A 25243-nucleotide genomic window follows, 5' to 3' on the forward strand; every position below is an offset into this window, starting at 1 on the left:
ACTACAACTCCCAGATGACAAAACCAATTCCTTCCCCATCCCCACCAGTATTCAAATTTGGGCGTATGGAGTATTTGTGCCAAATTTGGTCCAGTGAATGAAAATGCATCCTTGCATGTAAGATGTTTACATTAGGATTCCTAACAGTAGCAAAATTAGTTATGAAGTAGCAACGGAACTAATTCCTCACCACAACATGAAGATTTTGGTATTTATGTGTATATAGTTTACTGTATATCCCGGGATAAGGGCGGAATATAAATGTTTTAAATAAAGAAATAAACTGTATTAAGGGGTCGCGGTGGTTGAAAGGTTGCGAAACACTGACTTATAATCTAAAGTTAGTTTCCCGAGATCTGCTTTCCCTTCCCATCCCTGGCTAAACCGGATTCGGGGGGGGGGGGGGGGGTTGATCCAAAAGGGGAACTTTCTGAGGTCTCCTAAAACAGCTTTGCTCGAGTTCCGCTTTTCACCTGGGAGTGGGCTCTCCAAGGGGGGATGGTGGGGGTCGTAGACCCCCAAAGGAGCAGTTCCCAGCTCTGCTCTCCCCTTAACGCTTCTCTCGGCCAAACCCTTTCACCTGTGACCCCTCCCTCAGAGATAAAAGCCGGCAAATCGATAGGCTTTCCTCCCAATCCGGCTTTTTTCTCTCGGCGGGAGAAAAGCCGCATCCCAGGTAGATAAGCATCACTCTCAGGCTCGGCAGCAGGCTGCCCTTGCTTCTCCCGAAGCCTTGGAAGCGCCCAGGAATCAGAGCCAGCCAGAAAAACCAGGCACGGCATCCTAAGAGAGCCGGAGGGAAGAAAGAAAGGAAGGAGGAGAGGGAAAAGCAAGCAAGCAAGCAAGGGGGAGCGAAGGAGGCGCAGGCGGCCGGAGTGAGTGAGCGAGTGAGTGGGAGTCCCTCTGCGCAGGCGCGGGCTCTCCCTCCCCTGCGCCCAGGTGTAAGGCCACTTCCAGAAGGAGGCAGCTGCTGCCCGGGGTTCGAGTCCCGCCCGCGGATCGGAGCCCCATGGCCTTGATGGGGAGGCTCGACTGGCCGGTAAGTCTGTCTTTCAAACTGGCGGAGTTGGAGAGTGGAAGCGAGTTGGGAAAAGTTGTGTTTCACCTTCCGAGGACGGAGAAGTCTCTCCTGAAGGGTTTAGGTGAGGGATTTTCAAAAAGAGGGCGGGTTTCGGTTCTTTCCTCCTGCTCCTCTCCGAGTTTACGGATTCTCCGGGTCCACTCGACTTCCTTGGAAGTTCTGGAGCACTTCTTGGGTGCTTTCGAGTCATTTTTGACCCTCTCCAAGGTTTAACATGGTTTTGCTTTGAGACTGCGGCTGGTTCTACATTGAAAATCTTATTTTAAACTGCGTTACCTGGTCAGTGTAGGCCAGGCATGAGCAAACTTGGACTCTCCAGGTGTTTTGGACTTCCTAACAGCCGGAATTGTGAGAGTTGAAGTTTAAAACACCGAGAGGGCCCAGATTTCCCCATGCCTGGTGTAGACCCAGCCTGAAAACCACTCGCCCCAGGTTTCCTTGGCCAAGTGGGGATCCAAAGACTGGTTTTCCAGAGCCCTAGGCTCCAGACAACAATTTAACTGGCTTTCTCTGAGTTTTCCGGGCTGTATGGCCGTATTCCAGAAGCATTATCTCCTGACGTTTCGCCCACATCTATGGCAGGCATCCCCAGAGGTTGCTGAGGTCTGTTGGAAATTAAGCAAGAGGGCTTTATATATCTGGAATAATGTCCATCGCGGGAGAAGGAACTCTTGTCTGTTGGAGGCATGTGTGAATGTTGAAATTAATCACATTGATTAGCATCGAATAGCCTTGCAAGCGTCAATGCCTGGCTGATTCCTGCCTGGGGGAATCCTGTGTTGGAACGTGTTAACTAGCCCTGATTCATTCATATCTAAATTTCCCCTGTTTTCAGAGTGCTGTTCTTTATTTACTGTCCTGATTTTAGAGGTTTTTTTTAAATACTGGGAGCCAGATTTTGTTTATTTTCATGGTTTCCCCCTTTCTGTTGAAATTGTCCACATGCTTATGGATTTCAGTGGCTTCTCTGTGAAATCTGACAAGGTATTCCTCCAATGCAGGAATCAGTCAGGCCTTGAAGCTGCAAGGCTATTCAGTGCTAATCAAGATGATTAATTGCAACGTTCACAGTTGCCTCCAACAGACAAAGAGTTCTTTCTCCCACCCTGGACATTATTCCACAGCTTAAGCAGCTGAGGGGGGAAAGGAAAGGGCCTGAGGCTGTCAGGAATTGTGGGAGTTGCCGTCCAAAACACCTGGGGGACTCAAGCTTGCTAATATAGTAAAAATAATTAAGGGCCTGAAACTTTTCCGGATCCAGGTGAACAAAGGGCTTGGCCAGAGCTGCATCTACACTTTAGAATTAACGCAGTTTGACACCACATGAAATGTAATAGCTCAATGCCATGGAATCACAGGAACTCTTCTCTGCTTAATAGTGCTGGAGCTTCATCAAACCCCAAACTCAACGGTTCCATCATGATCAAAGAAGTAAAAGTGGGATATTATTATTATTATGCCATGGCACTTTTGAAGTGGTGAAAAACCGCATTAATCGATGCATCCTAGGCCTGCAACTTTGCCAGAAGTGTGATTTCCCTCTCAGAAAGAGGACTTGGGTTATGTTTTAGGTCAGGCTGCTATTGAAAGGCACAGAAACGGGGTTCCGTAGAAAGGGAATCACCATAATATCTCAAGATTTTACTCCAGTTTTAGAACCACACAGAACTCCTTGTCAGGAAAGTTTCCAGTAAGCCACCTCTGTTTCCCTAGAAATCGGGGAAGTAGAAAAGGCAATCGGAAAGTCACTATTTCAGGCTGTATCCACCTGTTGCAAAGGAACTGCACTCTTTTTCTCTCTAGTTACTACCTATTCCCTCTTTAACTTTTCCCAGAAATTCACTCTTCGGCCCTTCCAATTTTTGGAAACGAAAACCTTTGGCTTTCTAAGGCAAGTTCTCCTCTTCTTTCACCCCTCAACATCTCTTCCCCATGCTAGGCAGAAACTGTACGGGATTATTTCCAAGATACAGGGCGCAAAGATCACCACGACCCCCAATTTTCCTTCCTCAGAAACCCCCATTTTTTTCTAGCCAACTCAGGACCGAACTACTCTAAGCACAGCTCCCATAGATTCGGATAGCCTTGACATAAAAAAGCATTTAAAAAAAGCTGTTGCTACTTTGTGTGGGCTTTTAAAACTTCCAAGGATTCGTGTTTTACTTTTCTTTTGGCAAATGTGGAACTCTCTGCTAAGCATTTGGACTTCTCTTCATGTCTCCCTGAGTTCCATAGGACTTCCTTCTGAATAAATCCCCCCCCCCCTCCTTTCCTTGGCTACTTCCAACACAAGCCTTTACATGCGGTATATCCCAGAATGAATTTCAGGCCCCTTCCACACAGCTGTATATATATACATCATCCCACATTGATCTGCTTTGAACTGGAATATATGGCAGTGTGGACTCAGATAACCCACTTTAAAGCAGATGTTGTGGGATTTTCTGCCTTGATATTCTGGAATATAGGGCTCTGTGGAAGGGTCCTCATTTACTGCCATCTAGCCACAATTCCCACCTGAAGTTAGAGGTTTTTTTCCTGACCCCTTAAAGGAAAAGGGTGGAGTGGTTAGGGTTTTTTTTAGTTTCTGTATTTTTTTAAGACTGGGAATATCCTTAGAGAGAGCATTTCCACAAGGGGCCCTTCCACACAGCCATATAATCCAGAATATCAAGGCAGAAAATCCCACAATATTTGCTTTGAACTGGGTTATCTGAGTCCACACTGCCATATATTCCAATTCAAAGCAGATCATGTGGAATTTTACTCAGCTGTGTAGAAGAGGAAAAATCTCAGGTAGATCCGCCATACTCTTTTCTTTCTTAGTCCTGAAATGTTGAACTCTTCCAAAAACGGAAAGAAAGGGAGACACTCCTCGCTTCCAGCCTTTCCAAAGAAGTAGCTTTTTTTAGTCTGCTTCTTCCCCTTGGGAATAATGCCATGCATCTTTCTGGGTCCTCGTATGTTGTATCCCATTCCCAGAGGTATCTGTTAATAACATCAACAGGATTTAATATCAATTTGTCTTTGCAACTGAAGTGGATTAAAGGAAAGCCCCTGCAAAAACAGAAGTAGTCTTAAAGGTGCTGCAAACTTCCATCTGCTTTCTCCCTCTCTTTCATTTAGAGTTTTATTTTGGGGATCTGGTTTTGGGCTGGAAGGGATCTAGGCAACAAGTTGAGGAACAAGAAGAGGAGATCTTAACATCTTTGTGGGCAGATAACGAATCTCTTTTCTGATGTTCATGTTTTGAAACTAAACGCACGTTTCCTTCCTTTTAAATGATTTCGAAGAGTAGCTCCCTATTTCCCTGAGCCTCATATTTCCCTGAAAAGTTAAATGAATGTGTACTATATTGGTTTGAAGGTCTTACTGGGTGCAGGTATGGTTGGGATTATGGCTGAAGTCATTCCTAAATGGGTAGGAAAAAAAGGCAATTGTACATCCTCAATCTGGGAAAGTCTAGTTGACATCATTGGGGGCAACTTCTGAGTAGGATTATATAGGTGGCTGTATAGGTTAGGTACATTTGTTTGGAGTCCGGAAGGGGTTTGCTTCAGCGTGCAGATACATGCAAAGAGACTCCATCTTAAAGTCGATTGCATTTTATAGGCTCGATCCAGTAGTATAGAATCAGGGGCCTTCCACACAGCCACATATCTCAGAATATCAAGACAGAAAATCCCACGATGTCTGCTTTGAACTGGGTTATCTGAGTCCACATTGCCATATATTCCAGTTCAAAGCAGAAAATGTGGGATTTTATTCAGCTGTGTGGAAGGGACCTCACTGAAATGAAAGGAACGTACTTGTTAAGCAATTAAGTCCCATTGATGTCAAGTTTTCTATTATAGGCTGAATCCTATAAAAAGCAGTTCTAAAGTCACTTTAACTTCTCCTGGTGCATATTTCACAGTGAATTAACCAATGCATTGTATCTTTGCTCGATATATGTGAATCTTCAGTCTCTTGGCCTGAATCTGCACTACCATATAATACAGGTTGAACTCTCTAATATGGGGTATCTTTGTCCCATACTTCTGAATATTCAGTCTCTCTGCAATGTACCGGTTAACTCACTGCGAATCGCACATAATGTAGACATTAAAAATTATATGAAAGCTGTATACATAAAAACTAAAAAGTGAATTCTTATTTACCTTTTTGTTAGTTTCTCCCTCAAAGTAACTCCTGAAACCCTCACTTCCCCCGACTTTCTTTAGCGACTTCGTAGGGAAGGAATGCAGATAAATTCAGTTTCATAGAAGTGGAGTTACAAGGCGACTCTTTCCGACGCCGAGGGGCGGAAGCACAACAAACTTTCCGTTTTACCTGGGTAGGATTCTCCCCTAAAAAATGCTTCCCAAAGGCTTCTTTACCTTAAACAATTCAAAGGCGACTGGTCCTGGATACATTAAAAGGCCATAATCGCCACGATCTCTTTCCCGAATGCAGAAGACAAGACTTCAATGCATTGCCAAAGGTTTTGGGCCGCCTTGAGCTCTTCTTGCGTTTGGGAAAGGAAAGGCAAAGGCTGCACATTTTTGCAAAAGAATTGGGGGGAGGCAGGGGGATCTCACCATCTGTCATTCAACTTGTAAGTAAGGTTCGCTGGTTTTCCTTCCCATTGAGATGGCTAGTCCCAATGACGCCAAGTGCTAGAAAGAGGGGGGTGGTGGAGGTAAACCTCACCTTTTAGGTTGAAAATACAGATCCTTTATCCCTTTCTTGGGCCCCAGTCAGGGCTGTGATTCAGGCACCTGTGTGTCAGGTTGATAGAGAGCTCAGGAAAATCGGTCCCTGATTACTATATATATTCCCCTCCTCCATTTATCTGGTGGGTGACATCCCTTTGGAAACTTCACCTGGTCAGATTATAAAGAGGGAAGCGACAGGTAAGGGTTTGGCTGAGTTTTCAACTTGCACTACAAGCCTCCTCTTTTCTCTCTGACTCCACACTGCAGACCTCAAGCAGTTTGACCTCACTTTAACTGTATAGCTCAATGCTATGGAATCCTGAGATTTATAGTTTGGTGAGTCACCAGTCACAAAAGGCTGAAGGACTTGTAAACTACCATTCCCATGATTCCATTGCATTGAGCCATGGCAATTACAGTACAGTGTTATCCAACTGTATTAATTCTTCAGTGTAGATTTTTTATTTATTTATTGTATTTTATACCGTCTTTCTTACCCCTGGAGAGGGAGGGACTCAAAGTGGTGTGCAACATAATAAATGGCAAATAAATAAATAGATGCAACTTAAGAATTTGAAATCTTGTGCCATCTCCTCTAGGATCCAATGGTAGCTCTCCAAGATCCCTGCTGCCCACTCTTGCTGGGTTTTGGGGGATTGAGGTTGCCCTCATCCAGCAGCACCCATGACATAAGGATACTGAGTGGGTGGGGATGTGACTGATGAGTAACAGGTCCTGTAGATGTCTTGCTCAGGGAAATAATTTTGAGTTTAGTGGGATTTTATTCCCCAATAAGGTTTAAATCCAATTCATTCGGTTTGCAACCCTAACAAAACATTGGGTCTCCAACGCTGTTTTGGGTCTAGATCAAGAGAGAAAAGCAGGGTGTATAATAATAATAATACTCACAAAAGACTAGAGATCCATTTTTAAAGTAAATAAATACATACAGGATCGCACTGTCAATGCAACCGAGTAGAAGTAGAGAAATTGCTTCTAAAACGGAGGGAGTGTTTGGAAAGCGATTTTCTATCCAGGCAATATTTGTCTTGTGCGCCTTGGATTCCTGTGAGGACAAGGGTTATCTTTAAAAGCTTGTGTCCTGGCTTAAGAGAAGACCTAAGAAAGCCAGCAAACTGCCTTTGGAGGAGGAGACAGTCGTGGGTTTTTTCTGTAAATCCTCCTTAAAGTCCTTCATGTTTCCTGGCTCCAGCTCTGGTAAACATTTGGAAAAATAACTCCGTGAGAAGTGAGTGCCGGTTCGCAATTTTCACCAGTCATTTAGCTTTAAATTTCGATCTAAATGACTGTTATAAACCACACAGGGCACGTCTGCACTGATCAAATAATACTGGATGAAAGCGGCAGGTTCAAAAGTGAAGCGAAAGCACAGCTGATCACAGGGAAAGCCCTGTGATCTGGAAAAGATCTGGAAAGCAAACCCAATAAGGAGCAATTTATGGAGCTGAGCATGTTTAGTTTGGAGAAGGGAAAATGACTTGAAATCCACGTTTAAATATGTTGCGGAAACATGCATAGAAATGTGGGGGAAGGAATCTCTCAGCTTAGCCCTGTCTCTAGCCTAGCTACTCATTGAGGACTGGAAACTTGATGGCACAAAAGATTTGTGCAGTTCAGGGATGAAACCCAACAAAATATTCAAGTAGATGTCGCATTGAGGAGGTTGATTTCTGCTGTTCTAGAAACTGGAACAGGGAGCAATGGCTTCAAATCCCAGAAAAAGAGTTTCAACCTAAACATTAGGAAGAACTTACTGCTGGTAAGAGCTGTTCCACTGCCTTTGGAGTCTCCTTCTCTGCGGGTTGTTAAGCAGAGGCGGGAGGGCCATTTGTCGGGAGTGTTTTGATTGTGTGCATTCCTGCAGGGCAAGGGGTTGGACTGGATAGCCCCTGGAGGGGTCTCTTCCAAGTCTGCGGTTTTATGAGTCAATCCACATTAAGTGGTCAGTAAAAATGTGCCTCTAAGTCAGGCATGGGCAAACTTTGGCCCTCCAGGTGTTTTGGACTTCAACTCCCATCATTCCTAACAGGTTCAGGCCCCTTCCTCAGGAAAGGGCCTGAGCCTGTTAGGAATGATGGGAGTTGAAGTCCAAAACACCTGGAGGGCCAAAGTTTACCCATACCTGCCCTAAGTCCTAACATCACTGCGTTTAGAGTCTCACCTGGGGGTGAACTAGGCAAGTGAAGTTAATATATCTGTGGAATAATGTTCAAAGTGGGAGAAAGAACTCTTGGTCTGCTTGAGGCAAGTGTGAATGTTTCAGTTGGCCAGCTTGATTAGCACTGAATAGCCTTGCAGCTTCAAAGCCTGGCTGTTTCTATTTTTATGGGGAAGGGAAAGGGCCATTGTGAGCTGGCGTGACCTGCCCTTTTTTAATCGTCGTGATCATCATGGTTTATGATTTAAATGACATCAGGATGATAACTCTCCCTTTGCAATAAGGATGGGGACACAAAGGATACCTTTGTTCAGGCGCCTACACGTGTATTTCTTGGGATCCAGCTTGGGATCAATGGAGGCGGAAACCCGCGTGGATCCTTTTGTTTCCTTCTTATAATACCGTGGGGAAATGGCTCCACGCATTTGTAACCTTCGATGCGGATAGAGAAATCCGGCGGTTTGAGGGTGTAACTACACTGTAGAATTAATGCGGTTTGTCACCGCTTTAACTTCCGCATTTTATGGAATCCTAGGAGTGATAGATTGGTGAGGCACCAGGACTCTCAGACCCCTTCAACACTGCCATAGAAAATCCAGACTATCTGATTTAAACTGGATTATATGAGTCTACACTGCCATATAATCCAGATCAAAGCAGATAGTCTGGATTTTATATGGCAGTGTAGAAGGGGCCTCAGGCAGAGAAGACTGCAGACGATATCAACCTACAACTCCCATGATTCCACAGCACTGAGGAGTTAAAAGTGGTATCAAACTGAATTAATTCTGGAGTGTAGATGCACCAGCCTCTGTGAGGCTTCCTTTTATCATGCTAAGAAGCCAGACTTTAGATTTGTGAGGTTGATGTTTTAAAGGCGCTAGTCCTTCTGGATAATTATCAGGAAGACACAATGGAGTTCCTATTAATTGCTAAAAAATAAATTATGAAGACTATAAAAAGGCCTTCTGTGCGTTGTAATTTGCACCGTTTTTAAAAGTGTGTCCAAAAGGAGGCACCAAAGTGTAATTTCATGCCTACTTAAAAGTGGGCCTGGTTGGAGAGTTGAGAGGGGAGGTGCCTTACTCCAGAGTAAGCGAATTCAGCAGCCTTATTATACTATGTAACAAATTTTTTAAAAAAAATCTGTTCCTAGTTTGAAAGTATTATTTCCTGTTTAATTGTGCAGTACTTACTCTGAAAGTAGTTGTTATACTCCAAAAACTTCGTTTTTGTCGCTGCCACAAACTATGTTGTATTGGTCGAGACTGGATGGTATATTCATTGAAAAACTATAGCAAAACGTGCTGCAGGATGTCCCGCAAAAACAAAAACAAATGCAGTTTAATAAATGTTTTCCATGTTTTTTTATGGTAGAACCAATTAGAAAATGACATTTATAACTCAGGAACAACATAGTGTTGTTATTCCATAGCATGGAGCCAGGACTCTCAACTCCTTCACCCCAGAAATGATGGATTTTTAGTGCAACTCAAGAATGAATGCTATAGTACAGGCATGGGCAAACTTCAGTCCTTCCGTGTTTTGGACTTCAACTCCCACAACCGGTAGGCGATGAGGAATTGTAGGAGTTGAACTCCAAAACACCTGGAGGGCTGAAGTTTGCCCATGCCTGCGAAAATGGAATTAAGTTTGACACTGCTGTAATAGCCATGCCTCATTGCGATGGTACCACTGGAAATGTAATTTTACAAGGTCTTTATCCTTCTGCTGCCTCACCAAACTACAAATCCCATTATTCTGTAGTTGAAATCCTGGGAATTGAAAGTGGTGTCAAACTACATTAATTCTACAGTGTAGGTGTCACCCCCAAACTAATAAATCTTGCTGCTTTTCTGGGTTGTTGCGAGTTTTCCGAGCTGTATGGACATGTTCCAGAAGCATTCTCTCCTGACGTTTTGCCTGCATCTATGGAAGGCATCCTCAGAGGTTGTGATGTCTCTTTGAAACTAGGCAAGTGGGGTTTACATATCTGTGGAATAATGTCCAGGGTGGGAGAAAGAACTCTTGTATGTTGGAGGCAAGTGTGAATGATGCAAATAACCACCTTGATTAGCATTGAAGAGCCTTACAGCTTCAAAGCCTGGCTGCGACCTTGTGGGGTTTGTTGGAAACGACGCAAGTGGGGCTTATATATCTGTGGAATAATTTCCAGGGTGGGAGAAAGAATTCTTTGTCTGTTTGAAAAAAGTGTGGATGTCGCAATTGGCCACCTTGATTAGCCTTGCAGCTTCAACGTCTGGCTGCTTCCTGCTTTTGTTAGGTGTTAGCTGGCCCTGACTATTTCACGCCTGGAGTTCCTCTTGTTTTCAGAGTGTTGTTCTTTATGTATTGTCTTGATTTTAGATTTTTAAAATACTGATAGCCAGATTTTGTTGATTTTCATGGTTTCCTCCTTTCTGTTAAAATGGTTAGCGCTGGTTTTCAATTTTCAATCCCTGGACTTGATTTTTTAGACTGTAGAGAGAGCAAAGCTTGATGTAGTTCTCTTCTCCGTCCGTGGTCGCTTCTCCTGGCGCTTTCCCAAGTCTGGCTCCAGAGCCAGAAGCAGAGCGTGTGTTGAGAGTGGGGGCGGAGCCTCGGCCCGGTTCGCGCTCGGATTGGCTGGAGGCCTTCCTCCGCCCCGCCTCCTAGGGAAGCCCATCCAGTCCTGGGCCTGCCTTTGGGCGGGGCTATGCAAATGAGCTTTCCATTAAGGCTGGCTGGGGAGGCGAAGGCGAAGCCCAGTGGCTCTTTTTCCCGGCTGGAGAAAAGTCCCCTCGGCCGGCGCCTCGCCTCTATGCCTGGCCTTTGAAAGCGCCTGCGCTTGGATTTACCCCAGCTTGGGCTGCAACGCCTCGGCCTTTCCCGCCAACTTTACCCCTTCTTTTGGCTGATTGTTATTATTATTTTTCCCTTTTTGGGGGGATACTGGACGCCATGTTGTGGAAACTAGCCGACAATGTCAAGTACGAAGAAGACTGCGAGGTGAGACTTTATGGGAATTTGCTCAAGTTTCTAGTCCTCATTGAGGACTGAAATGTTATAGCTATTTTGGCGAAGTTGCATGGGTTGTAGACTTTTTAACAAACTCTAATGTAGGAATTCAGAGTTTTATTAGTTTAGTATTCACCAAAAATGGGTCTAAATCAAGCCTGGGCAAACTTGGGCCCTCCAGGTGTTTTGGACTTCAACTCCCGGTAGGCTGTTAGGAATTGTGGGAGTTGAAGTCCAAAACACCTGGAGGGCCCAAGTTTGCCTTACCAGATGGGTAGGAGGCAAAGTAACAATATATTTAGGGAAATAAGTAATATTAAAGGATTAAGCCATTGCTCCGGATGCTAGGTTAGCTGAACGTTGAAAGGGGAAAAAAACCTGTCGATTGGGTTCTCTCCTGACGTTTCGCCCACATCAGAGGTTGTGAGGATGCCTGTCCTAGATGTGGGCGAAACGTCAGGAGAGAATGCTTCTGCAACAGCCCGGAAAATGCACAACAGCCCACTGATTCCGTGATGTTGATTATTTTGCCATGGTGTTGATTATTTTGCTCAGAGACTTATCACAACGAATGGGAAGATAGTAAACTATTTCACGCTGGAAGCATGGAATGGGGAGGTATAGATCTTAGCCTTAAATTATCAATGGAAATGAGGGTGTTCAGGGGGGAGATTGATAGATCCGAATTGGGCTCCTATTGGTCGGCTTTCGTTAAATATATTTTAGAGAATGATGAGGGAAAACAATACAAACTTGTTGGTCAGGAATTTTAGATATGACTTTTGTGTACTCATTTTGGCAAAGAAAATGATACTGGTTCAGGCCTGGGTGGTGGGATTATGTGTTAGTAAAATTTTCATTGTTTTATTTGCACTCTTAAGTTGTTAATATATGTCAATAAAATTATATTATTTTAAAAAATAATAAATAGAAATGATTCCTTTAAACTGGGATACAACTAGGGGCCCTTCCATACAGCTGTCTAACCCAGAATATCAAAAGCCTACAATGTCTGCTTTGAACTGGGTTATTTGAGTCCACACTGCCATATATTCCAGTTCAAAGCAGAAAATGTGGGATTTTATTCAGAGGCTTGGGATGAGATTGAGATTTTCTTGCCTCTAAGGAAAAGGATGTTACAGGCCAGGGAAAGGATACGCCAAACTCTTTATTTATCTATTCATTACTATAATATTATCATTTTCGCCCCAGGTAGAGTAAATCTGAGGCAAATAGTGACCTATGTATGGCTAGCAATTTTTGACTCCAAAGTGATGGAAGTTTTTGTGTGCGGGTGTTTTATTTTCTCGAAGCAAAACCATCGAGGGTTGGGGTCAAACTCAAAACAGAATTGTCGAAGGCTTTCTTGGCTGGAATCAGTGGGCTGCTGTGAGTTTTCTGGGCTGTATGGCCATGTTCGAAAAGCATTCTCTCCTGACGTTTCGCCCACATCTGGGGCAGGCATCCTCAGAGATTGTGAGCTATATTGGAAACTAAGTAAGAGATGTATATATCTGTGGAAGGTCCAGAGTAACACCTTCCAACAAAGGATTCCTCCAGGAAGAAATCAGTCAGACCTTGAAGCTGCAAGGCTTTTCAATGCTAATCAAGGTGATTAATTGCAACATTCACTCTTGCCTCCAAGAGACAAGAGTTCTTTCTCCCACCCTGGACCTTCCACAGATATATAAACCTCTCTTGCCTACTTTCCAATATGCCTCACAACCTTTGAGGATGCCTGCCACAGGTACGGGCAAAACGTCAGGAGAGAATGCTTCTGGAGCATGGCCATACAGCCCGGAAAACTCACAGCAACCCGAAATACATTGTTTTCTGAAACCGAGAAAGTGATCTAAACCATTTTTTTTGGACTTGGAAGTGTTGGCTCGTTCGCAAGCGCCACTGAATTCAGTCCAACGTATCCGCACTGTAGAATGAATGCAGTTTGATACCACCTTTAACTGCTCAATGCTATGGAATAATGGGACTTGATCCCCAAGATATTTCGTCGTCTTTGGTGCCTCACCAAACTTAGAAACCCCAGGATTCAGCAGCATTGACTCCTGGCTAAAATGGTTTCGAACCATTTTATTAATTTTACAGTGTAGATAGATACACCCAAAAAGGACGGGACTCCGAAATCTCCTACATTGCCAGCACTGAGGGGAAATTTTTGTGTCAGGAGCGACTTGAGAAATAGCAAGTAGCTTTTGGTGTGAGAGAATGGGCCGTCTGCAAGGACGTTGTCTAGACGTTTTGCCATTCTGTGGGAGAGGCTTCTCATGTCCCCGCATGGGAAGCTAGGGCTGACAGACGGAAGCTCGCCTCGCTCTCCCTACCTTTCGACAGCAGTCTTGCCAGCACAAGAGAGGGGCAGATGTGAGATCTAGCAAGGCACACGTGCGAAATAATACAATTTGGTCCCACTTTTCTAACTCAGTGCTGTGGGATCCCCGGAGTTGTATTTCTCTGCTGCCTCCCCAGACTCCCCCTAAGATTTCCACAATAGCCTTGAACTGTGGCGCATTCGTCCCGCCGTGCAGACTCAAAAGCAGAGAAGTCGGGAGTCTGTGAGATCTGGACGCCTTTCCGTTCCCTCCGAGGCCAACTTTTTCGCACGCTTTCCTCCCCTCCGGGCCCAGGTCCTCCCACGTCGCGTGTGTTATGTTGTGTGTGGAGGGGGTGGCAATCCTGGGAAGCGAGGGAGAGCTCGGTCTGGTCGGACTGGTTTTGCTGGAGAGGAGGAAAGTCTAGCGCATCTCTTGCCAGGCCGAGAAGTGGGCAGAAAAGAGGGGGAAGCGCCTGTGGGTGCATCTTCTACACCAGGCATGGGCAAACTTGGGCCCTCCAGATGTTTTGGACTTCAGCTCCCACCATTCCGAACAGCCTCAGGCCCTCAGGGAATGAGTGGGAGCTGAAGTCCAAAACATCTGGAGGGCCCAAGTTTGCCCATGCCTGTTCTACACTGTACAGTTTGAAGAAATCTTCCAGTTCTAACCCAAGTAGAAGTTGTAGATTCGTTTTGAGTGGGAATTAATTCAGTTTCTCGAAGCAGGCAAACCTCTTCCTCCCAGGCTATTAAACCCGCTCCCTTGTTTCCAAAAGGAAATGGGGAGGAGGGCAGTGGCTTCCTGGCCCAAAGTGTTTACAAGCCATTTTGGCAGTTCTTTTTGTCTTAATAAGATGATGAATCCCTGAATCTGTCTGGATCCATAAGTGTCTGAAGCTTGTAGGTTGATGGGTGCCATCTACACTCCACACAGTAGAATTAATGCAGTTTCACAGCACTTTAACTAACTGCCATGGCTAAGGCAACAGCCTTCTTACACCATCTGTTGCTTTTCCTACTAAGTAGTGTTGATACTTTACCAAGCTACAACTCCCAGGACTCCATAACATTCAGCCATGGTTGGTGAAGAGGGGTTCAAATGCATTAATTCTACAGTGTAGATGTGCTCAAAGGACATGGCTTTTTAACAGACCGGTTGGAGAAGGGAAGCTCTCTGTTTGCTTATTTGGTTTGGAGCATCCAAAGAAGTTCAATGCTGCCAACTCCTTTGTTTCAAAAAGTCAGGGCTTCTCATAGTGGATTCCTAGAAAGCAAGCTCTATGGGGGCTTACTTCTAGGTAAATTGCCCACAAAGAAATCTTTTTAAAAACACTCAGAAGTAAGAAAAAGCGGTCCTGTGGTCTTCTGTGAAAAAGTGCTGCAGAATTTTGATTTTATTTTTTATCTCACCTTCTCTCCTGCAGAGTTCCCAATTCAAGGCAAACTTGCCATTAATGAAATAGTTTGTTGGGTTGCTGTGAGTTTTCCAGGCTGTATGGCCATGTTCCAGAAGCATTCTCTTAATGTTTCGTCCACATCTATGGCAGGCACCCTCAGAAACCTCACAACCTCTGAGGATGCCTGCCATAGATGTGGGCAAAACAGCTGGAAAACTTGCAGCAACCCAGTGATTCTAGCCATGAAAGCCTTCAGACAACATTTTTTTTTGTTTTGTGCCTTCATGTCATTTCGTATTTATGGGTGACCTTATCTTGGGATTGTCCTGACAAGATGTGCTGTCTTCCTGTGAGGCTGAGAGAGTGTGACATACCCAAGGTCACCTAGTTTTTCTTTTTCTCTCTTCAATGGCTCAAAGTAAGGACTCCAGAATCCCAGCCCAAGGTTCAAAGCACTCAGCCACATTACTTTTATTGTAAAAAAAATTCTTTGTGTTCTGATACATGCCATCTGGGTAAATTGGGTCTAGGATTGCAACTTTCCCTCCAGGTAGGAAACTTAGCTTCCAGGTTTAGATTCCAGGGTACCTTTCAATAGGGTATAGTTTTCATTAATTAGGTGAGAACTTGGTTTTTACATGGGAGAGGAGAGCAAGATGAAGGAAAAATAAGACTATCTCTGAGAATATGCAGAGATCTATACAGTGGGCCATCTTGGTCTTCCAGCCAGGGAGATTTTGAACAGGCTAGCAGAGAGGCACAAATTTGCCTGTTTTTTTGGGAGGGGGGTGTTCCATAGTTATCCAAGATAATGTCTTGAGAAATTGGGTACCTGTTTTAGCAGGGGACCCCAGTTTCTCTGTTGATTTTCCCCTCCCCTGACTATGTTAACAAGACAAGAGAGAGAAGTGCTTAACTCCTCCTTTTTCTTTCCTCCATTATCCAAGCCAGGGAAGATTTGGTAGTAAAAGGACCCATAAATCAGTTAATCAGGGTTTGAAATTGTCCTTCCAAAAAGAATCTGGGCTTCAAAAATGCATCCCTCCGAACATACCCAATCCTCAGACATCAGTGGGTGTATGTATTAGCTTTTGGCGGAATTGTGTTAATAATGCCCCCTTTTTTCTTAACAAGCCTCTTCCTCCCCAGGCAGTGAATTTAGTTAACTTTTCAATGGCCACAAGGGGAGGGCAGTTTTAAAATCTAATTTAGTTCAAGGTTTCCCAAACTGAGATTTGAAATTGAATCTGAAGTGAAACCAAACAATTACAAGGGGGATATGCAAAGAGAATTTGTAACATCTTTGATATTAACTTGAAAAAAAGTAGCATTAGGTTTTCATCATTTTGTCAGATGCTTGATCTGTTTGTAGTATCTTTTAGATTGCTCTGTTCTCTGGGTTATTAAATTCTACATTAGCTATAAGTTAAATTTGGAATTCCTAGATGGTGATGGCTGCTCCTGAAAAAAAAAGTTGAAAAAAATAGTTTACAATAGCTCATTCTCTCATAGTGCTACTCTCCCCACTCCAGACCTCCAGAGGAATGTTTTCCCATTTTTATAATAAATTGGAAAGATGGAAACGGAAATATTTATTCCACAGTTCTTAAGAAAATTGAATGCGATTTTCCTACTTCTTGGCAGGGGCTTGGACTGGATGGCCCATGAGGTCTCTTCCAACTCTATGATTCTAATTTAATTTTTCATATAACCCATGCCTGCAAATTGAAATGAATAGTTCAGCTCTAGAATGCGTTTTGTTGAGAAGCAAGATTTAAGTAAATAAGATTTCCTTTCAAGGAAATAAATGTGTGTGAAATGTTTTTTAATCCTGAAATGCAGTCTTGTATATACTTATCTTCTTTTGAGTAAACATAGGACTGTAGTACAATTGTCAAGTGTAGTGACTAGTTGTTTTTGTAAAATCTCTGCAAATATGATGTGCCATTGTTTGAAATTATGTTCACTACAAGCAATTTGGTTTGGGATCAAGATGCTGGTGATTATGGTTTTGATACAATTGTTTTCATGTAAGTGTTTATGAATTGTATGATGTCTGTGATTTAAATTAACTGTTCCCCCAATTATTGGGACTTGAGTATTGCCAAAAGGCGCCTTGTTTTAATTTTTCATGTTAATTTATATTAAGAGTGCAATTGGGGATTGCCATTGAAGTGTAAAATTTAATTTAAGTCCATCGTTTTCCAGTGTAACTTTATAGCATCCGGACAGTCTAGGGCTGTAGTCTTCAAACTGCAGAATAATTGCTTCGAAAAAGTAGATCAAGATTCTGAAAAGGTTTATTCCAATTTTTGGAAGATAGATTTTTAGAACTTGGTTTTGATGCTGCTGGAACTCCTTTAGTTTTGGACCTTGTGAGGATTGTGTTTTGACATAATTACATGCTTAGTCAATTATTCAAATGAAAAGTAAGAAGATTTGTTCGGAGTGTAGAATGTCTTCTTGGATGACTCCCAGAATCTTCTGGCCCACATGGTCATTGGTTGTGAGGACATTTTGGAATTGGTGGTCCTTGAAAGAAACTCTGCACACTCTGGATATGCTTGCAAGTCCAGTAACTTCTGCGTTGAAAGATAAATTGTGCTTATATAGATGATGCACTAAATACAATAGTACTTTCTTCCAGATTACACTGCGTGTGAGATGTAGTGTTAAGACCTGCACCATATGCATTGAAAAGGTCTACAAGGGCCATTTTAGTCCAACCCCAGCCATATATAGGGATATACTGCTAAAGCCATCCTTAATGAAGCTAGGCACTCTCTTTTCCACATTCTCCATCCAGTAAACTATTGATTGTATAGACCAATGGCAGCCAACTGTTGGAGGTTAGAGTGACATATTGGCTTATCAAAAGACTTTTGGAGGGTTACAGGCAGTCCAAAGGGAAATTCAATTCTGGAACAGTCATCATGGGGAAAAGGTGACTTAACTGAAGCTGTATCACCATCCTTGTTTCCACAAACAAGCCAAATATTTCAAAGTGCAATTATCACAGGAACAGAAAGTGAAGTGAAATCTTCTGAACAGGAGCACAGATAATAGATATTTTGGAGATCTTATCCATATGAGGTTGGATGAGGTTGCACTTATATATGATCTTTTAAGGGATGTCTCCCTCCTTGTTGCCTTCCTCCTTAATCCATCTAGTGTACCACTCACTGACGTAGCCTCTTTCTTTCCACAGGACCGGCATGATGGCAGCAGCAATGGGAACCCCAGACTGCCCCACCTCTCAGCCGTCAGCCAGCACTTGTACAGCCCGGCTCCCCCGCTTTCCCATTCAGGGGCTTCGGATTTCCAGCCCCCTTACTTTCCTCCCCCTTACCAGCCTCTACCTTACTCTCAGTCCGGTGACCCATATGCGCACCTGGGGGATCCGTTTACCATCAACTCGCTCCACCAGCCTCCGCCGCCACCACCTCCCAGCCAGCAACAAACCAGCTGGCCCAACCGCCAGACCAACCAAGATCATTCCAGTCTGCCCCATCATGCTCGTTCAGGCTTGGTCTCTCATCTCCCAGGTCTGGAAAGTGGCTCTGTTGGGGTGAGGAGGGAAACCTACAGGCGATCGGATCTCCTCCTGCCCCATGGTCATGGTCTAGATGCCTCCAGCCTTGCAGAAAACCTTGGACTGCATGAAATGGCTCATCAGATGGAAGAGGTCCAGGTAAAAGATTGTGGGCGCAGGGCTTGGGGGGGGGGGTTGCATAAGCCAGTTAAGATCCTGCAAGAGTTGTTTTTTTTGGACCTAATGTTCCCAGAATTCCCCAGTAAGTATGGATGTTCACTGGAGGATTCTGGTTGTTTTATGTCCAAAAACTATTTTTTCCAAGCCCTGGCTCAGAGTGGAACTTTGCATTCTTGCCTATTAGGTTGGTAGGCAGGTTTTAGCCTTACAGTGCCTAAATTATCATCTAGCAGTGAGTTTTTTTGGCCGGGCATGGATTTGATCCAGGGATTCCTGAATCCTAGTTCATGTTATCACAGTTCCCTTCCTTCAACTTGGTAACTGGCAACTGACATACTCTGGGGGTGATGAGAATCATAGAATCGTAGAGTTGGAAGAGACCTCATGGGCCATCCAGTCCAATCCCCAGCAAGAAGCTTCATATGAGAATTTTCATATGAAACATTTGGAAGGTACTGGTTGCCCTTGTTTAATTATGACACTTTCTCCTCTAAGCTGGATGCTAATTGTTTCTGAAGTTTCTTTACTTAGACCCTGGCCCTAAATCCATTTTGCTACTGCCAACAATAATCAATCTATTTAAATAATTGCAGTATGGTAATTCAATGTGTATGTAAATGCCATGGGTCCATTCTCTCTCCTAAGGGAGACCAATAATTGATTTTGAGCCTTAAATGTGTGAAGGCATCCACTGGACTTCCAATTTTAAGACAAATACAATGGGATGCACACAGGTTGCCTCAGTGGTTTGAGCAGGGCTTGTTTTCATAGTAAGCAAGCATAGGAACACAGCTAGCCTATGTGAATGCAAATTGTGCAGAACTACTTCTAGTTCATGAAAAGGTCCCACTGGTTTTTTTTTTAAAAAACTGGTTTTTGCAATTGGTATGTTAAAGATTTGGGTGTATAAAATAAACTACTCTTGCTTGTGTCAGGATTCACTAGGGAAAAGATTGTATGTGTGTGCCTTTGTGTGTGGTGGGAGGTGGGGCATACATCTTGTTCTACAATTGTCTCCTAAACATTTCACATTCTCTCTCCAGAATGTGGAAGATCAACATTTATTAATGCATGACCAGACAGTCATTAGAAAAGGTCAGTAAGTCTGCATTCTGCTGTTTGTTATTCTCTTGTCTTTTAAAAAAAATGGGGCGGGGGAAGAGGAGGGGGAGAAGGGCATATCAGTTTTACTAATAAAAGGGGCTTATTGGTGATGGTTGTATTGGAATAAGATTTCTTTTCATGTGGTTTTTAAAAAAATATATGTAAAGGAAGCTTCTTTGAAACATGAAAAACAAGATCTTTCTCCCCTCTTCCAAGTTTTCTACATGAGCAAGCATGTGTGCCTGGGGCTATATTCCACAACCCATTTACTTCAGTGTAAGTTGGTTGTGGATTTGACCTGTCTGTGTGTGGTGTTTACAATACAGTCACTTTATAAGGCCTGTCTTATTCAGCACATGCAATTGAGTCCAATAAAATGGGTTTAAAATAGGTTATTAAAATTGTTTAGTTTGAATTTTAGTTTCCCAGAAACAAGCAAAAAGGATGTTCTTTCTTCTTAATGTAGTATGTAATTTACAAATAAGTTAATTTGGTGTGTTCCTGAACAGTGCTGCCTAATTATTGTTCTAGTCCATGCACATTTTAGTATTATTTTGGTTTGGGAGCTCTTCTTTATAAGTAGCTTCCCAGAGCTTGGAAAAAATCCCGTTTCAGGCAATAATTGCCAAATCTCCCCAGTTTAAGGAAGTCTGATATTATGAAAAAGTAAATTTATGACATTGTGAATCTAACTGTTAATATGAAGCAGAAACATCTATTGCTATTGCAATTACTCTTGTTAACTTTTCAATATTTTTTCTAATGGTCTTCTGTTTGGAAGCTAATTTCATATAGCTCTCTTCCAGAAATGTTTAGCAGTGCAGACAAATTATGGTTTTTGGATTTTAAAAAGTTATGATATTTTATCAGTATTACTTGGGAGAAGGAAAGCAATCTGTCTAATTTTGGAAGAGTAATTTACAGAACCCTGAATATAGCAGATACCAAAAAATGAGAGATATTTGCTTTTCTTTATGGCAAAAGCAGCCTTTCCCCCCTCTTTATTGATAATTGATTTATCTTTAGCATGAATGATTTTGTGAAACATTTTCATATGGCACAAGAGCAGCCCAGAAGTTTCATTTTCTGTGTTCCTTTCAGTATTGGAACAAGGCAGTTGTAACTTCTGTGAATTATTTTTTTGTAAGAAGAGGCTAGACGTAGTCACTTGCATGGGATAAAAGTAAAATTTTCAGCCAACATCAAGAGCAGGGAGGAATGAGTTAAGCTGACTGCCGGACACTTCTAAATGAATGAACAAAAGGTTTGGTTAGGATTTATCTGCACTGAAAAGCTTTCGTTGGTAGTATTTATAAGGCTGGGGGAGAGGAACCAATGGAGACAAATTTCCTGGATCTTCTCTTCCTTGCTGACTCAGTTTCTTCTTTCGGAGTGAATTTGCTTTTTAAACATTTTGGTAACAAAAATTGTTTTGTCTGAAAATGTAAGAGAAATTTGAAATAAAAATCTGAAAAGAAAACCCCCCAGCAGAAGTGTTTTGCTTTAATTAGCAAATTAACAGTCCTCTGCCTGATTCTTGGATTTGGTGGTTTAGTTTAGCTTTTTGCAATCTGATGCCATCCAGATGTGTTGGGACTATAACTCCAGTGATCCCCAGTATGAGAAAAGAGCACTATGTTGGCCCGGTGCTGGTTTAGCCTTTCCTAAAGAATTTGTATAGTGGCTGACATGTAGGTTTTGATTTTGCCAAACTAGTTTTGATTTGCCCTTCTAGTGCTTTAGCAAGTAGAAGGGGAAAAACAGACATCACTTTCTCCGTGAAATGAATTTTGTATTTTTATAGCAATAATAAACCTGATATTTTCTGTTAATGCCAATGGTTACAAAACATTAGTTCCCGAAAGCCTCATCATTCTGAATTCAAACTAGTCTTAGTACAGCCCAACATTTAGCAATTATCCAGTTAAACTGTGATGTTAATACAAAACAGTGAATTTTTCCCATTACGATTACTAATTGTGCCTTATATTTCTGTTTAATTGTTAGTTTGAATGTGAAGACAATGGGTTGCATCATGGCAATTGCCAAGGGGGTTAAGCAGTTGCTCTTTCATGTTTTAAATAAGATTGCTTAATAATGTAAAAGCAGATCATTTTCATATTTAAGGGAAGTGCTTCAACTGTCATTGTATAGTAGGTTCTGGTTTGCTTTTTTCAGAGATGATCTCAAAAACTCTTGACAAAATAATTTATACTGAAAATTTCAATTAAATAATAGAATCATTTGGACTATAAGTCCAAACAGGGAATATCTTAAATTGGTTGGCTTTCTTGTTTCAGAGTTAAACCTATTAATTTGTGCAAAGTTGTAGACTTTTAAAAAGGGAGGAGAAAACACACTGCCCTCTCTTTATGTCTCGGTCCTCTAGGTCCCATTTCATTAACGAAAAACAATGCATTAGGTCTCCCTTGCCAGAAGGATGGGCTCATCGGGGTCGTGATCAATCCCAACGAGGTTTTCTGCTCCGTTCCCGGTCGGCTTTCCCTTCTCAGCTCCACGTCCAAATACAAAGTGACAGTAGCAGAGGTTCAGAGAAGGCTCTCCCCCCCAGAATGTCTCAACGCTTCTTTGCTGGGAGGAGTTCTCAGAAGGTAAGAGCCTGTGATATATATTTCCCTTTTCCTCTCTCTTCGCTTTCTCCTTGTCGCTGCCAAAATCAGTGGGGTTTCTTGGATCCTCTCAAGCCAAACAACATATAAATACCTTCTTGCCTCTCAAACAGATATAAGTAATAAACACCCACACTGCATTCTAATAGTGTTTATTTCCATGCTTTGGCTTCACACTTTCTGCTTCTTTCCCTCCTCCTCCTTTGGCACTCTTTTTGCATTTCCAGAACTGAAAAGTGTTATAACAAGTCTAGAAATGACTTTCTCCTGTGAATATGGTTTTTTTCTCCCTTCTCCACAAAAAGAAAACCTTTTTGCTGCAAACTTACTATGTGTTTCAGCTTTTTAATCACCTCCATATTTCTTTTCAATACTTTATGTGGTATTGACTGAAATAAATTTGTCCAGTGATATAGGGTTATCTGGTCAGAAGCACCATTTAAAGGGTTGTTAAAAGCTGCTAATTGGATGTCCTGAAATGTAACCCGTGCTTTCATGCTCAGATAAAATCCCGCAGTTAAGAAATTGCCTCCTAAAGTCTGCATATAGAGCAGGCATGGGCAAACTTTGACCCTCCAGGTGTTTTGGACTCCAACTCCCACCATTCCTAACAGCCCCAGGCCCTTTCCTTTTCCCCCTCAGCCGCTTAAGTGGCTGATGGGGAAAAGGAAGGGGCCTGAGGCTGTTAGGAATGGTGGGAGTTGGAGTCCAAAATACCTGGAGGGCCAAGGTTTGCCCATGCCTGTGTTAGAGACACAGTTGCAACTGAAGAATCAGAAGATGATCATCTTAATTTCTGTTAGACAGGAGAGATTCTCTGCAAGGTATTTATCATTAATAGGGTGGCAAGGAAAAAAAATCCCTAGAGGAAAAAGCGGCCTCAGAAAAAGATCATAGTTGCATAACATTCGAGTATCTTAATTATATATTTTGGAAACAACTGCTTTAATTCAAAACAGAAATGTACTGTACCTCCCCATAGTGGCTTTGTGCACTTTCTCAGCCTGCTTTCTAGATGTTAACCATTGATGGGCAAGTTCCAAGAAGTCTGCTCTCCTCTCTAATGGACCTTTAAATCCAGACTTGGTCTGGATCCTCATCAGATGAACGCTGGATTCAAAAGAAATAGTAGAAGGCTATTTTCTATGAAATAGGGCTCATCTTGCTTTTTAAATACTTTCTTGGTAAGGAGAGCTGCCAGTGTGCTTGAGGGAATAATCAGGAACATGTGGCCCCAAACAATTGTCCAGTTGTCCCCATACATCTCTGGAAAGGGGACTCTCGACTTTGATGGATTACACTTCCAGTTAGTGAATTGGGATTGCCATCTTAGTTCATGTCTAGTCCCTATATGAGGGAGAGAGGGCGGGATATAAAACAAAGTAAATAAATGTCTCCATTTGTTTGTGTATGTATGCATATATGCATCCCCGCAACAAAAGCCAAGCTCTGGTGCTTGTAAAAGATTTTTAATTTCCATTACAGCTGCCATCATAATTGTCAGGATTTTTGATGGGGCATAACACAAGACGAAATCTGCCCTTCCCCCTTCTTCTCTCTTTTCCCTTCTTTTTTTGATCTTGCTTTCTGATGTTTATGTGATAGAGCATTAAAAAGTAGGTCACAGCTTGTTGTGTTACAGGCGGCCTCTCTCTCCCCACAACAGGAGTGTATTGAATATCAGCAACTTGTGTTTCCCAATTGCTTCGAAATGTGACCTCTTCAGAAATGCCGCTTACATAAAACATGCTCCATCTCTTCTCCCCCTTTGCAGAGCCAAATCTAAAAATGGTGGTCGGTCATTAAGGGAGAAGCTGGACAAAATTGGCTTGAACCTTCCTGCTGGCAGAAGGAAAGCGGCAAATGTGACCTTACTGACATCATTGGTGGAAGGTCAGTTGGACTTCTTTTCTTTTCGAAAATGCCTTTCTGAAAGACAAAAGCTGACATTTATGACTACGTGAGGATGAGGATGTTCTCTAAAACCAAGGGATGGCCGAAAATGGGGTTGAATCCTCCAGAATTGCCAGGATTTGTCATAAATGAACAAGGATTTTTTTTACTCCTTTTTAATTTGCAGCAGTAACAAAATGGTTGCCTCCTCCTTTTCACTTACACTGCTTGAGGTGATAAAAGCTGACAAATAACCGGGAGCAATTTTATATGTGAAAAAACTGATCTCATTTCATTTCACTCATTTGAATCTTTTATAACCTCATTGCAGCAGAAAACAAGCTCATCCTGTGTCTTTAATGTGTTCAAACCACATATGTGTATGGTGATAGTATTGTGATTGTACCCCAGTACATGTTCTCAAATAGCTAGATAGAATGGGGAGCTGTAGCAGCGGGTGAGAACAAAAGCAAAAAAGAGGAAAGGATGCTTGTATGGACTGTTGATACTATTTGGGATGTATGTGGGGAATCATAGAATCATAAGAGTTGGAAGAGACCTTGTGGGACATCCAGTCCCATCCCCTGCCAAGAAGAAGGAAAATCACATTCAAAGCATCCCTGATAGATGGCCATCCAGCCTCCAAAGAAGGAGCCTCCACTACAGTTCAAGGGAGAGAGCTCCACTGCTGAATAGTTCTCACAGTTAGGAAGCTTTTCCTAATGTTCAGGTGGAATCTCCTTTCCTGTAGTCTGAAGCCATTGTTCCAATCCTAGTCTCCAAGCCAGCAGAAAACAAGCTTGCTTCCTCCTCCCTATCAATCCCCTCATATATTTATACATTGGAAAGAATTCCTGGACCTTTTTATTTAAGGTTAAAGCAAATCTTTTCCCTACTGTCTCCTCTCAGCCTTCTCTTCTGTTCTGCAGGCTAAACATGTCCAGCTCTTTAAGCTGCTCCTCATAGGGCTTGTTCTCTAGCCCCTTGATCATTTTAGTTGCCCTTTTCTGGCCACATTCCAGTTCTTCAACATATCCCTTGGAGTTGCATACACGAGCGATTCCACCTATGGATTTCATCACACTAGCGTGTCTATCCACTTTAAATGATGTAGTGGTCTCTTGAAGAATTCTGGGGTTTGTAGTTTAGAGAGACCCAGGACTTCTCTGGCTGAGCACAAGGCCCCTGCCCTAAACTACAAGCCCCAGAATTCTGCAGGAGGCA

General features: G+C 42.7%; 1 protein-coding gene across 3 annotated transcripts in view; it reads left to right on the forward strand.

The window, feature by feature from the left end:
* The first annotated feature begins 626 nt into the window (after nucleotides 1-626).
* The window catches only part of tfap2c (transcription factor AP-2 gamma), a 36300-nt gene continuing 11683 nt past the window's right edge, over nucleotides 627-25243 (forward strand). Inside the window, exons 1-5 of one of the 3 annotated variants that reach the window (XM_008115243.3) lie at nucleotides 627-1039; nucleotides 17889-18371; nucleotides 19436-19487; nucleotides 21886-22108; nucleotides 23901-24019. In XM_008115243.3, the coding sequence (XP_008113450.1) occupies nucleotides 1010-1039; nucleotides 17889-18371; nucleotides 19436-19487; nucleotides 21886-22108; nucleotides 23901-24019 (907 nt within the window). In that variant the 5' untranslated portion in view covers nucleotides 627-1009. Of the gene's footprint in view, nucleotides 1040-10713; nucleotides 10946-17888; nucleotides 18372-19435; nucleotides 19488-21885; nucleotides 22109-23900; nucleotides 24020-25243 lie in introns of those variants that run through there. The other 2 variants (XM_003223727.4, XM_008115244.3) reach the window with 2 other exon arrangements.

The sequence above is a fragment of the Anolis carolinensis genome, chromosome 4 (assembly GCF_035594765.1).
Source record: "Anolis carolinensis isolate JA03-04 chromosome 4, rAnoCar3.1.pri, whole genome shotgun sequence".
Taxonomy (NCBI): Eukaryota; Metazoa; Chordata; class Lepidosauria; order Squamata; family Dactyloidae; genus Anolis; species Anolis carolinensis.